Source organism: Cherax quadricarinatus, chromosome 10 (genome assembly GCF_038502225.1).
Source record: "Cherax quadricarinatus isolate ZL_2023a chromosome 10, ASM3850222v1, whole genome shotgun sequence".
NCBI lineage: Eukaryota > Metazoa > Arthropoda > Malacostraca > Decapoda > Parastacidae > Cherax > Cherax quadricarinatus.
In genome coordinates this window covers 46,432,764-46,445,623 of record NC_091301.1, presented here as the reverse complement: position 1 = coordinate 46,445,623, position 12,860 = coordinate 46,432,764, and the positions used below count along the sequence as shown (strand labels likewise).

Here is a 12,860-nt window from a genome sequence, read left to right as displayed (position 1 = left end):
TCTTGTTGACTCGTGGGCTAACCAGAGTTCTTCCCCAGAAGAGTTAACTTACACAAATTATTACATTCATGACAGTGTGAAGTCTTGATTTAGATGTAACATTTCTCTCATGAGAGCACTTCAATGATCATCCTCAAGTACCATAACAAAAGTATTTTTTTAACCAATGGGTTTGTTCAGTTACATTCCTTCAGCATTTTTTTGATCCCACTGACCCTTTAACACAACATATTGTTAACTAAAGCCTGTACAGTATTTCCACTTATGCTATTTTGATTCCTTTCCTCATGTTCAGTATCAGAGCTGCCTGGCCTGTTAAGGACACACTATCATGCTTACAGTACTTTTATTTAAAATTGGAAATGGCTGCTCTTAAAACCAGAGTAAAATGCTCATGCAAGCAGACACACTTGTGGGTGGGAACAGTAATGCAAGTGTACATAACCACAAACTAAAACAAGTAATCATATGCTAACACAAACTCAGTAGTTCACTGAACTGAATATAAACTGATGACATTTCTGAATGTACTGTACACATCACATCAATGCAGATTTCCTTATATTCAGATACTAAAAGTTACATATCCTCTGAAGTACAACTTCACAGTTTGGCACTATGAGCAGGGTGCACAAATCCAACTTGTTTTGGCTTGGCTAAATAATATAATGGCATTCAAAAATACCATAGTCTGTACAGCAACATGAAAAAGGAAAGTACAACAGTGTGAAACACTATAACAAAAAGATATTATATCTAACAATAAAACCATAAAAATAAACTTAAAATTTTTGTTTAATCAATTTTTTTATGACATAAAATATTTAAAAGCATTAAAGATGTTAACATGACAATATTAATTATTTCTCCCTGCATTATATAACAATAAACATGTGCAACTAGACAGCTCACTGCAGGAAGTACATGGAGACTGTCATTAGCCTGCCACACTGCAGGAAGTACATGGAGACTGTCATTAGCCTGCCACACTGCAGGAAGTACATGGAGACTGTCATTAGCCTGCCACACTGCAGGAAGTACATGGAGACTGTCATGAGGCTGCCACACTGCAGGAAGTACATGGAGACTGTAATTAGCCTGCCACACTGCAGGAAGTACATGGAGACTGTAATTAGCCTGCCACACTGCAGGAAGTACATGGAGACTGTCATTAGCCTGCCACACTGCAGGAAGTACATGGAGACTGTCATTAGCCTGCCACACTGCAGGAAGTACATGGAGACTGTCATTAGCCTGCCACACTGCAGGAAGTACATGGAGACTGTCATTAGCCTGCCACACTGCAGGAAGTACATGGAGACTGTCATTAGCTTGGCACACTGCAGGAAGTACATGGAGACTGCCACACTGCAGGAAGTACATGGAGACTGTCATTAGCCTGTCACACTGCAGGAAGTACATGGAGACTGTAATTAGCCTGCCACACTGCAGGAAGTACATGGAGACTGTCATTAGCCTGCCACACTGCAGGAAGTACATGGAGACTGTCATTAGCCTGCCACACTGCAGGAAGTACATGGAGACTGTCATTAGCCTGCCACACTGCAGGAAGTACATGGAGACTGTCATTAGCCTGCCACACTGCAGGAAGTACATGGAGACTGTAATTAGCCTGCCACACTGCAGGAAGTACATGGAGACTGTCATTAGCCTGCCACACTGCAGGAAGTACATGGAGACTGTCATGAGGCTGCCACACTGCAGGAAGTACATGGAAACTGTCATTAGCCTGCCACACTGCAGGAAGTACATGGAGACTGTCATTAGCCTGCCACACTGCAGGAAGTACATGGAGACTGTAATTAGCCTGCCACACTGCAGGAAGTATATGGAGACTGTCATTAGCCTGCCACACTGCAGGAAGTACATGGAGACTGTCATGAGGCTGCCACACTGCAGGAAGTACATGGAGACTGTCATTAGCCTGCCACACTGCAGGAAGTACATGGAGACTGTAATTAGCCTGCCACACTGCAGGAAGTACATGGAGACTGTCATGAGGCTGCCACACTGCAGGAAGTACATGGAGACTGTCATTAGCCTGCCACACTGCAGGAAGTACATGGAGACTGTCATGAGGCTGCCACACTGCAGGAAGTACATGGAGACTGTCATTAGCCTGCCACACTGCAGGAAGTACATGGAGACTGTCATGAGGCTGGAACACACTGCACATGCATATTTATATTAACAGTTTTATTTTAAGTTTAAAATAATTTATGTATAATAACTTCATTCAAAAATTCTTAAAGAAAATTCATAAAAAATATTTTCAAATATTATGAAACAGCCATGGAATCTATCTTCATAGAAAAAAAATGCCGAAAGAAATGCAGTTATTACAGATTTAAGTGAGCTTATAGGTTTCTTGGCAAACATCATAACTAGAAGTACACTCGTTAATTATTTTCTTACTTGGAACACTTGAATCTCATCTTAGAAATATAAATACAGTGACAGTTATTCATTGAAGAAAAACATTTAAAACCCAGCCTCATTCTTGTACCATCATGAAAAATATTTAATTTCATTGAAATTTAATAAAATTTTGGTATATAATTTCCAACTCTTTTAGTAAAAACACAAACTATAATATAATCAACATTGTGTTTTATATAAGTAACATATTCAACTTATGATGACAAATTTGTTGGCACAAATTATGAACACTGAAGCTTATCAGAGCAGCTTCAGCACAAGTGCCACTATTACCAAACACTGAAGCTTATCAGAGCAGCTTCAGCACAAGTGCCACTATTACTAAACACTGAAGCTTATCAGAGCAGCTTCAGCACAAGTGCCACTATTACTAAACACTGAAGCTTATCAGAGCAGCTTCAGCACAAGTGCCACTATTACTAAACACTGAAGCTTATCAGAACAACTTCAGCACAAAAGATTTTTAAAAACAGATTATAGAACTGATTAATACATTATTAACCAATATGAAAATCACTTATTTTGATCAACCTCTATGATAATCTAATTTATATATGGAGGGCCATCCTTATGTTAAACTTTCTTAGTAAACATTAAGGCAGAATACAACCCATTAACTTGTCTTTTTGTTTTTCCTGGCAAGTTCAATTTACCAGTACTGATGAGCTACTGGAACTTGTACTATACAAGACTTTACATCTGAAGAGTTATAATTCATCCACAGCATAAGTTCTGTGACAACCTTCATTGATTTAATTTGTAAAAAAAAAATATATATAGCAATTTAAATCATTTTAAGATATGTATATTTTAATCAACTTTAATTCATTGTACAATATTTCATTATTATAATTTTGCTTAAGTGTGATTTACCATTTATATTATCATCAGTATCTGAAGATCTTGAAAGAAAAAAAAAAAATTACTGCATACCCCATTTGAAAACTACGTACTTATACTCCAATTGTTCAAGTTACATCCTTCAGTAATCAGTTTACATGGCACCTTTACACACACCGAAGATTTATTTCATTAATAAATCAATTATGTATTTATAATACAGTTTAACAGAGAGATGGATGGTGTTAAAAAAAATAATCTACATTTTTAAAAATATACAGTATATGAAAGTTATTTTATGTCACTATTAAACATGAATCAGCCAAAACTAGCTGTTGCAATACCAAGCATTGTAAAACAACTACAGTATGTAGTTAACAAAGGAATAAATTCCCATTTTTGGCAAGATTTCATTTCTTAAATAATAAGACTGAAGTTTTCAACACTAGGTCATCCTCCTGAGGGAGGAAGTTGACAGAGAACAAGATAACAAACGAGTGAGATAAAATACATTATTTGTTCTCACATTAAGGTAAATCCAACGCAAAAAAAAAAAAAAAAAATACCTCCCAGTAACTTTAATGGTTTTGATACAATATATCTGTGAGCAAACAAATTAATAATTTATAAACTTTGTATACACCTATGTACAAAATGTAATTTGACACACAATGTTCAACACACATTGGAGGCTCACAACACACACAACCAGAGATTTGTTAAAAAGAAGAAAAACTCATGTTGAAAGGTCTATAGAATTTATGACTTAGTACGTTTGCCATCTAAACCACACTTCAGTAATGCCAAGCAAGTGACTATGTTACTATGTGCGGGAGGCCACATCTTCTTGCTCAAATGGGTTTGTGAGTACATCTACCTGCTACTGGTTGTGCTACCATTTGCACTTCCTCCTACACCCAGTTCCTCCAACTGAAACAGAAGCAAATTATCTTACTTAATACCTCTTAAAAAAAATGAAACAACATGGAAAATACTGTCTAAAAAGAATATCGCAATAAAGAAGTAGTACACCTAACCATATGTAAAATATTCAAAGAATTTTTCTTGGTAAGATTTAAGCATTTTAATTAAACAGAACACTAAAAAGACATGAATTGCACAATATATATATCACAATAATTATCCTATAGATAAAAGAAAGAAGGAAAGAAAATAAGAATTAAGTTGCTTTGAAAACGATCAGACTTCACATGTAAACTATATACAGGTCAGCCATCACTAATCCGGCATCATTGGGACCTGTAGTGAACCAAATTAGTGAGTTTGCTGGATTACAGAGTGGTTAGGTTAGATTATTATTATTATAATCAAAAAGAAGCGCTAAGCCACAAGGGCTATACAGTGCTGCAGGGTAGGGAAGGAAGCGAGGGTATTGGGCGACAGAAGGGGGGAGGGGTGATCAGTAGGTTACAGAAAACAGCGGGGCAGGGGATAGTGCAGGGGTAGAGGGTAGCAAGAGATTGAGGTAGAAAGGGCTGAAGGTATCAGAGTTTGTGAAGTAAGTCAGTTGTTGTCAAAAAGTCAATGAGAGAGTCCGGATGAAAGGTGGGTCCATCAGCGAGAAGGGAAGGTAAAGAGAGAGCAGCGGAGCGAAGACGACGATGGAGGTAAATTCTGCGTGCTCGTTGATAAAGTGGGCAGTCCAACAGAATGTGGCTGACTGATAATGGAACCTGACAATTCTTACAGAGAGGAGCAGGGCGCCTCTCCATGAGATATCCATGAGTAAGAGGAGTATGGCCAATGCGAAGACGGGAGAGAGTAGTCTCCCAACCTCGACACTGGTGACAAGAAGACGGCCAGTAACCTATACTCAGTTTAATAGATTGAAGTTTGTTACCAAGCATAGTAGACCAACGTTGTTGCTAACGGGTGTGAAGGTGGGTAGCTATTGCAGCAAAATAGTCCGTAAATGGAATACCTCTATATGAAACTGGTAGGTCATGTACTGCTGACGGCGCAGCAGTGTCTGCCTGTTCATTGCCCTGAACACCAACATGACCAGGGACCCAACAAAAAACAATATCTTTATGCTTGGTAAAGATGCGGCGTAGCCAAAGTTGGATACGGAGGACTAAGGGGTGAGGTGTATCAAATTTCTGTATAGTCTGTAGAGCACTAAGGGAGTCTGAGACAACCACAAATGATGACACAGGCATAGATGCAATACGGATAAGTGCTGCAAGAATGGCATACAATTCAGCAGTAAAACTACTAGCCATAGATAGTAAATGCCCTCATACAACGCTGTACGGAAACACTGCTGCGAATCCTATGCCATCAGAAGACTTAGAGCCATCTGTGTACACTGCAATGGCATGAGAATGAGAGTAGAAGTGGTCAAGAAAAAGAGAGCAGGAAGCGACCGTAGACAGTTGGGCTTTTGAGCAAGGGAGAGAGAAATAACAGACTTGAACAGCTGGATCTTCCCGGGGGGGTAGGGAAAGTGAGATGCTACATGAACATAGAAAGGTGGTAACTGAAGAGAAGACAAGAGCGAATGTAGGCGAAGAGAGAAGGGACGGAGTAAACAGGGGTGGAGAACAAATAAAGAATGTCTACTAATATCAGTGACCATTCTATAAAAGGAAGGATTGCGGAGATCATGAGAGCATACATAGTAGCGAAGGCAATGGGCATCACGGCGATCGGATAAGGATGGAACGTTCGCTTCTGTATAGAGGCTCTCAACAGGGGAAGAGCAAAAAGCGCCAAGGCATAAACGTAATCCTTGGTGATGAATGGGGTAAAGGCTAGAGAGAGTGTAGCAGGAGATGCCCCTGAATAGATCTGGTCACCATAATCAAGTTTCGATAAAATGAGGGTGGAATGAAGGCGAAGGAGAGTTCGACGATCAGCTGTCTATGAAAGATGAGCAAGGGTTTTAAGAAGGCTCAGCCGGCTGTGACAAGTTCCCTTCAGAGAGGTAATGTGAGGTTTCCAGGATAACCTACGGTCAAAGAGGAGGCCCAGAAACCTGACTGTATCACGTTCAGGGATACGGGAGCCAAAGAGGTACAAAGGATGATCGGAGATGACAGAGCGTCTAGTGAAAGTAATCTGGTGAGTTTTGGTACTGGAAAATTTAAACCCATGCGTGGTGGCCCAATTGGAAACACGGTCAACTGAATGCTGGAGAGAAACTGTAATGACGTGACAGTCAGCACCTGCACAGGCAATAGCGAAGTCATCAACATAGAGTGATGACCAAATATTTGATGGAAGACTAGAGGCCAAATCATTTATAGCAACGAGAAAATGTGTTGTGCTCAAAACACATCCCTGGGAGACACCTTCAGCTTGGATAAAGACCGGGGAGAGCACATTATTAACCCGAACACGGAAATGTCTGTCAGTTAAAAAGTTCTTAAGGAAGGATGGTAGATTGCCTCGGAGGCCTAAGGAGTGGGCTTGGGCCAAAATATACCTCCAAGTTGTGTCATATGCCTTCTCAAGGTCAAAAAATATGGCAATAACTGAGTGGTTATTCGCAAAGGCATTACGAACATACGTATACAAGCATAGTAAGAGGTCTATGGTAAAACGTCCCTTATGAAAGCCATATTGACGAGTGGAGAGACTGTTGTGTGTCTCTAAATACCACACTAAATGTCTATTTACCAGGCGTTCCATCACTTTGCAAACTGCACTGGTAAGAGCAATGGGACGATAGTGGGAGGCTTCATGTTCCGTAGTGCCCGATTTGCAGAAAGGGAGAACAATGGCAGATTTCCACGGCTGTGGAAGAACTTCTTGTGACCAAATAAGATTGAAAAGGCGTAATAGGACTGCAAGGGCTGACTGATGTAAATGTTGTAGCATACGAATATGAATGTCGTCGGGCCCAGCTGCCGATGATCGGCAAGCTGAGAGTGCTGCCTCCAGTTCTTGAAGTGTAAAAGGCACATTATACTGTTCTTCTCTGAGAGAAGAAAAGTCCAAGGGTGCTAACTCTCTGGCAGACTTTGAGGAAAGAAACGAGGGGCACAGATGGAGCCCCTGAGAAATACAGACCAGATGATTGCCAATTTCATTGGCAACATCTAGTGGGTTTGCTATATCAACACCAGCAACCCGCAGAACAGGAGCCGGGTCTGGAGAATATTTACCACTCAGTTTTTGTACTTTTTTCCAGACTGCACTCATAGAGGAAGCAGAGGTGATGGTGGAGACATAATCTCGCCAGCAAGTGCATTTAGCGTCATGGATGACATGGCGAGTGATCGCACGCTTTTGCTTAAAATCAAGTAGTCTCTCCGTGGTTCTATTGTACCGGTACCTGCCCCACGCAGTGCGTTTCAAACGTACTGCACGAGCACAAGCAGGAGACCACCAAGGCACGCATTTCTGAGAATGCCTGCCCGAAGTTTGGGGAATAGAATGAGAAGCTGCGGTTAAAACAGAGGACGAGAAGAGGTGTAAAAGCTCATCAATGGAGGACGAAGAAGGAACCTCACTAAAAACAGTTAGTTGTGAGTAAAGGTTCCAATTTGCCTGATCAAATTGTCAGCGTGGGATACGAAGAGGTGGTGAATATAAAGGGAAAGTAAGAATGATTGGGAAATGATCGCTGTCATGTAAATCCGGGAGAACAGACCAGGTGAAGTCTAATGCGGCAGAGGAAGAGCAGACTGAGAGATCGATGCAAGAGAGTGTGAGCCCGAGGATCAAAATGGGTTGGAGAACCTGTATTTAAAACATGGAGGAGGTGGGTAGCAAGAAAAGCCTTTAACTGAATGCCACGGGAATCACAGTGAGACCCCCAGAGGAAATGATGGGCATTAAAATCGCCAAGTAACAGAAGCGGTGGCGGTAATGACGAAACAAGAAAGGCAATACCCGGAATAGATAATGCCCTAGAAGGAGAGAAAGATAAAGAACAGAGCGTATACCACCTATGCAAGTGGATACGGGTTGCTGTGTAATGCAGCGAAGTACAGTGGAACCTCAAAAATCGAACTGCTCCCAACACAACCAATTATGTAAGTGTATTTTTGTAAGTGCTTTTATAAGTGCATTTTTGAGGGTTTGAAATGGACTAATCTATTTTTTTATTTTTTTATTATCACACCGGCCGATTCCCACCAAGGCAGGGTGGCCCGAAAAAGAAAAACTTTCACCATCATTCACTCCATCACTGTCTTGCCAGAAGGGTGCTTTACACTACAGTTTTTAAACTGCAACATTAACACTCCTCCTTCAGAGTGCAGGCACTGTACTTCCCATCTCCAGGACTCAAGTCCGGCCTGCCGGTTTCCCTGAATCCCTTCATAAATGTTACTTTGCTCACACTCCAACAGCACGTCAAGTATTAAAAACCATTTGTCTCCATTCACTCCTATCAAACACGCTCACGCATGCCTGCTGGAAGTCCAAGCCCCTCGCACACAAAACCTCCTTTACCCCCTCCCTCCAACCCTTCCTAGGCCGACCCCTACCCCGCCTTCCTTCCACTACAGACTGATACACTCTTGAAGTCATTCTGTTTCGCTCCATTCTCTCTACATGTCCGAACCACCTCAACAACCCTTCCTCAGCCCTCTGGACAACAGTTTTGGTAATCCCGCACCTCCTCCTAACTTCCAAACTACGAATTCTCTGCATTATATTCACACCACACATTGCCCTCAGACATGACATCTCCACTGCCTCCAGCCTTCTCCTCGCTGCAACATTCATCACCCACGCTTCACACCCATATAAGAGCGTTGGTAAAACTATACTCTCATACATTCCCCTCTTTGCCTCCAAGGACAAAGTTCTTTGTCTCCACAGACTCCTAAGTGCACCACTCACTCTTTTTCCCTCATCAATTCTATGATTCACCTCATCTTTCATAGACCCATCCGCTGACACGTCCACTCCCAAATATCTGAATACGTTCACCTCCTCCATACTCTCTCCCTCCAATCTGATATTCAATCTTTCATCACCTAATCTTTTTGTTATCCTCATAACCTTACTCTTTCCTGTATTCACCTTTAATTTTCTTCTTTTGCACACCCTACCAAATTCATCCACCAATCTCTGCAACTTCTCTTCAGAATCTCCCAAGAGCACAGTGTCATCAGCAAAGAGCAGCTGTGACAACTCCCACTTTGTGTGTGATTCTTTATCTTTTAACTCCACGCCTCTTGCCAAGACCCTCGCATTTACTTCTCTTACAACCCCATCTATAAATATATTAAACAACCACGGTGACATCACACATCCTTGTCTAAGGCCTACTTTTACTGGGAAAAAATTTCCCTCTTTCCTACATACTCTAACTTGAGCCTCACTATCCTCGTAAAAACTCTTCACTGCTTTCAGTAACCTACCTCCTACACCATACACTTGCAACATCTGCCACATTGCCCCCCTATCCACCCTGTCATACGCCTTTTCCAAATCCATAAATGCCACAAAGACCTCTTTAGCCTTATCTAAATACTGTTCACTTATATGTTTCACTGTAAACACCTGGTCCACACACCCCCTACCTTTCCTAAAGCCTCCTTGTTCATCTGCTATCCTATTCTCCGTCTTACTCTTAATTCTTTCAATTATAACTCTACCATACACTTTACCAGGTACACTCAACAGACTTATCCCCCTATAATTTTTGCACTCTCTTTTATCCCCTTTGCCTTTATACAAAGGAACTATGCATGCTCTCTGCCAATCCCTAGGTACCTTACCCTCTTCCATACATTTATTAAATAATTGCACCAACCACTCCAAAACTATATCCCCACCTGCTTTTAACATTTCTATCTTTATCCCATCAATCCCGGCTGCCTTACCCCCTTTCATTTTACCTACTGCCTCACGAACTTCCCCCACACTCACAACTGGCTCTTCCTCACTCCTACAAGATGTTATTCCTCCTTGCCCTATACACGAAATCACAGCTTCCCTATCTTCATCAACATTTAACAATTCCTCAAAATATTCCTTCCATCTTCCCAATACCTCTAACTCTCCATTTAATAACTCTCCTCTCCTATTTTTAACTGACAAATCCATTTGTTCTCTAGGCTTTCTTAACTTGTTAATCTCACTCCAAAACTTTTTCTTATTTTCAACAAAATTTGTTGATAACATCTCACCCACTCTCTCATTTGCTCTCTTTTTACATTGCTTCACCACTCTCTTAACTTCTCTCTTTTTCTCCATATACTCTTCCCTCCTTGCATCACTTCTACTTTGTAAAAACTTCTCATATGCTAACTTTTTCTCCCTTACTACTCTCTTTACATCATCATTCCACCAATCGCTCCTCTTCCCTCCTGCACCCACTTTCCTGTAACCACAAACTTCTGCTGAACACTCTAACACTACATTTTTAAACCTACCCCATACCTCTTCGACCCCATTGCCTATGCTCTCATTAGCCCATCTATCCTCCAATAGCTGTTTATATCTTACCCTAACTGCCTCCTCTTTTAGTTTATAAACCTTCACCTCTCTCTTCCCTGATGCTTCTATTCTCCTTGTATCCCATCTACCTTTTACTCTCAGTGTAGCTACAACTAGAAAGTGATCTGATATATCTGTGGCCCCTCTATAAACATGTACATCCTGAAGTCTACTCAACAGTCTTTTATCTACCAATACATAATCCAACAAACTACTGTCATTTCGCCCTACATCATATCGTGTATACTTATTTATCCTCTTTTTCTTAAAATATGTATTACCTATAACTAAACCCCTTTCTATACAAAGTTCAATCAAAGGGCTCCCATTATCATTTACACCTGGCACCCCAAACTTACCTACCACACCCTCTCTAAAAGTTTCTCCTACTTTAGCATTCAAGTCCCCTACCACAATTACTCTCTCACTTGGTTCAAAGGCTCCTATACATTCACTTAACATCTCCCAAAATCTCTCTCTCTCCTCTGCATTCCTCTCTTCTCCAGGTGCATACACGCTTATTATGACCCACTTCTCGCATCCAACCTTTACTTTAATCCACATAATTCTTGAATTTACACATTCATATTCTCTTTTCTCCTTCCATAACTGATCATTTAACATTACTGCTACCCCTTCCTTTGCTCTAACTCTCTCAGATACTCCAGATTTAATCCCATTTATTTCCCCCCACTGAAACTCTCCTACCCCCTTCAGCTTTGTTTCGCTTAGGGCCAGGACATCCAACTTCTTTTCATTCATAACATCAGCAATCATCTGTTTCTTGTCATCCGCACTACATCCACGCACATTTAAGCAACCCAGTTTTATAAAGTTTTTCTTCTTCTCTTTTTTAGTAATTGTATACAGGAGAAGGGGTTACTAGCCCATTGCTCCCGGCATTTTAGTCGCCTCATACGACACGCATGGCTTACGGAGGAAAGATTCTTTTCCACTTCCCCATGGACAATAGAAGAAATAAAAAAGAACAAGAGCTATTTAGAAAAAGGAGAAAAACCTAGATGTATGTATATATATATATGCATGTGCGTGTCTGTGAAGTGTGACCAAAGTGTAAGTAGGAGTAGCAAGATATCCCTGTTATCTTAGCGTGTTTATGAGACAGAAAAAGAAACCAGCAATCCTACCATCATGCAAAACAGTTACAGGTTTTTGTTTCACAGTCATCTGGCAGGACGGTAGTACTTCCCTGGGTGGTTGCTGTCTACCAACCTACTACGACTAATCTAATTTACATTATTCCTGATGGGAATAAATCAATTCGGTAAAGGCACTCAAACAGCCTTCTGGACCAAAGAAAGTTCGATATTTGAGGTTCCACTGTACGAACAAATAGCTGATGGTACGAAATATCAGTGCGTAGAAGGGCACTTTCATTAAAGGTCCCATCAGGAAAAGGATCTGAAGAATACAATAAATTATAGCCTGAGATGGGATAGATAACAGCAGAGTGTAATTTTGGTTCTTGTAAGCAAACACCAACAGAGGAAAACTAGGAGAGTAACATCTGAAGTTCACCCCAATTACCCGAGGCCGCGTATATTCCACTGTAAATAGGCCATGATTGGCAACGATAAAGATACCTGAAATCCGCAGGTAAGGGTTCCTACGGACTAGAGGGGTTAGAAAAGTCCACATGCGGAGGCAGCAAAAAACGTTCAAGCAGCGAAGGAACGGTGCGCTGCGAAGAAAGGAGTTGCGCAGATGGAGGAGAGGAGAGAGAAGGAACAGAGAGTGGATCAGTGTCCATTGACGGTTTGGTCTCTGCAATATATTCAGAGATTGCTTCAAGTGTTTCGGAATTCAGAGACATCGTATGGGAGACAATATTGGTGATGGTAGGGGGAGGATAAGTAAAGATTGGAACTGTAATGGACTGTACCAATGTAGGGGGGAGCGAAAGGGTGGAGGGAACTGGAGAAGAAGCGTGGAAGGGGACAGAAGAGGCAGAAACCTGGGAGGTGGAAGAAGAGGAAGAAACTTGGGAGGGAACAGGGGAGGAAGGTACAGTACGAGGAGGGGGGTGAACCTCTACATTTGTAACAGAGCCAGTGAGAGGGGAAGAACCAGGTACAGAGACAGGGAAGGTAAAATGAGGAGGTGGAAGAAGGGAAGGA

General features: G+C 41.3%; 1 protein-coding gene across 1 annotated transcript in view; it reads right to left on the bottom strand.

Annotated features, from left to right (window-relative positions):
- Positions 1–332: 332 nt before the first annotated feature.
- The window catches only part of Glys (glycogen [starch] synthase), a gene marked incomplete at its 5' end in the record, with an annotated part of 231,668 nt that continues 219,140 nt past the window's right edge, over positions 333–12,860 (bottom strand). Inside the window, 1 exon segment of the mRNA XM_070083807.1 lies at positions 333–4,230. Within this exon segment, the coding sequence (XP_069939908.1) occupies positions 4,174–4,230 (57 nt within the window).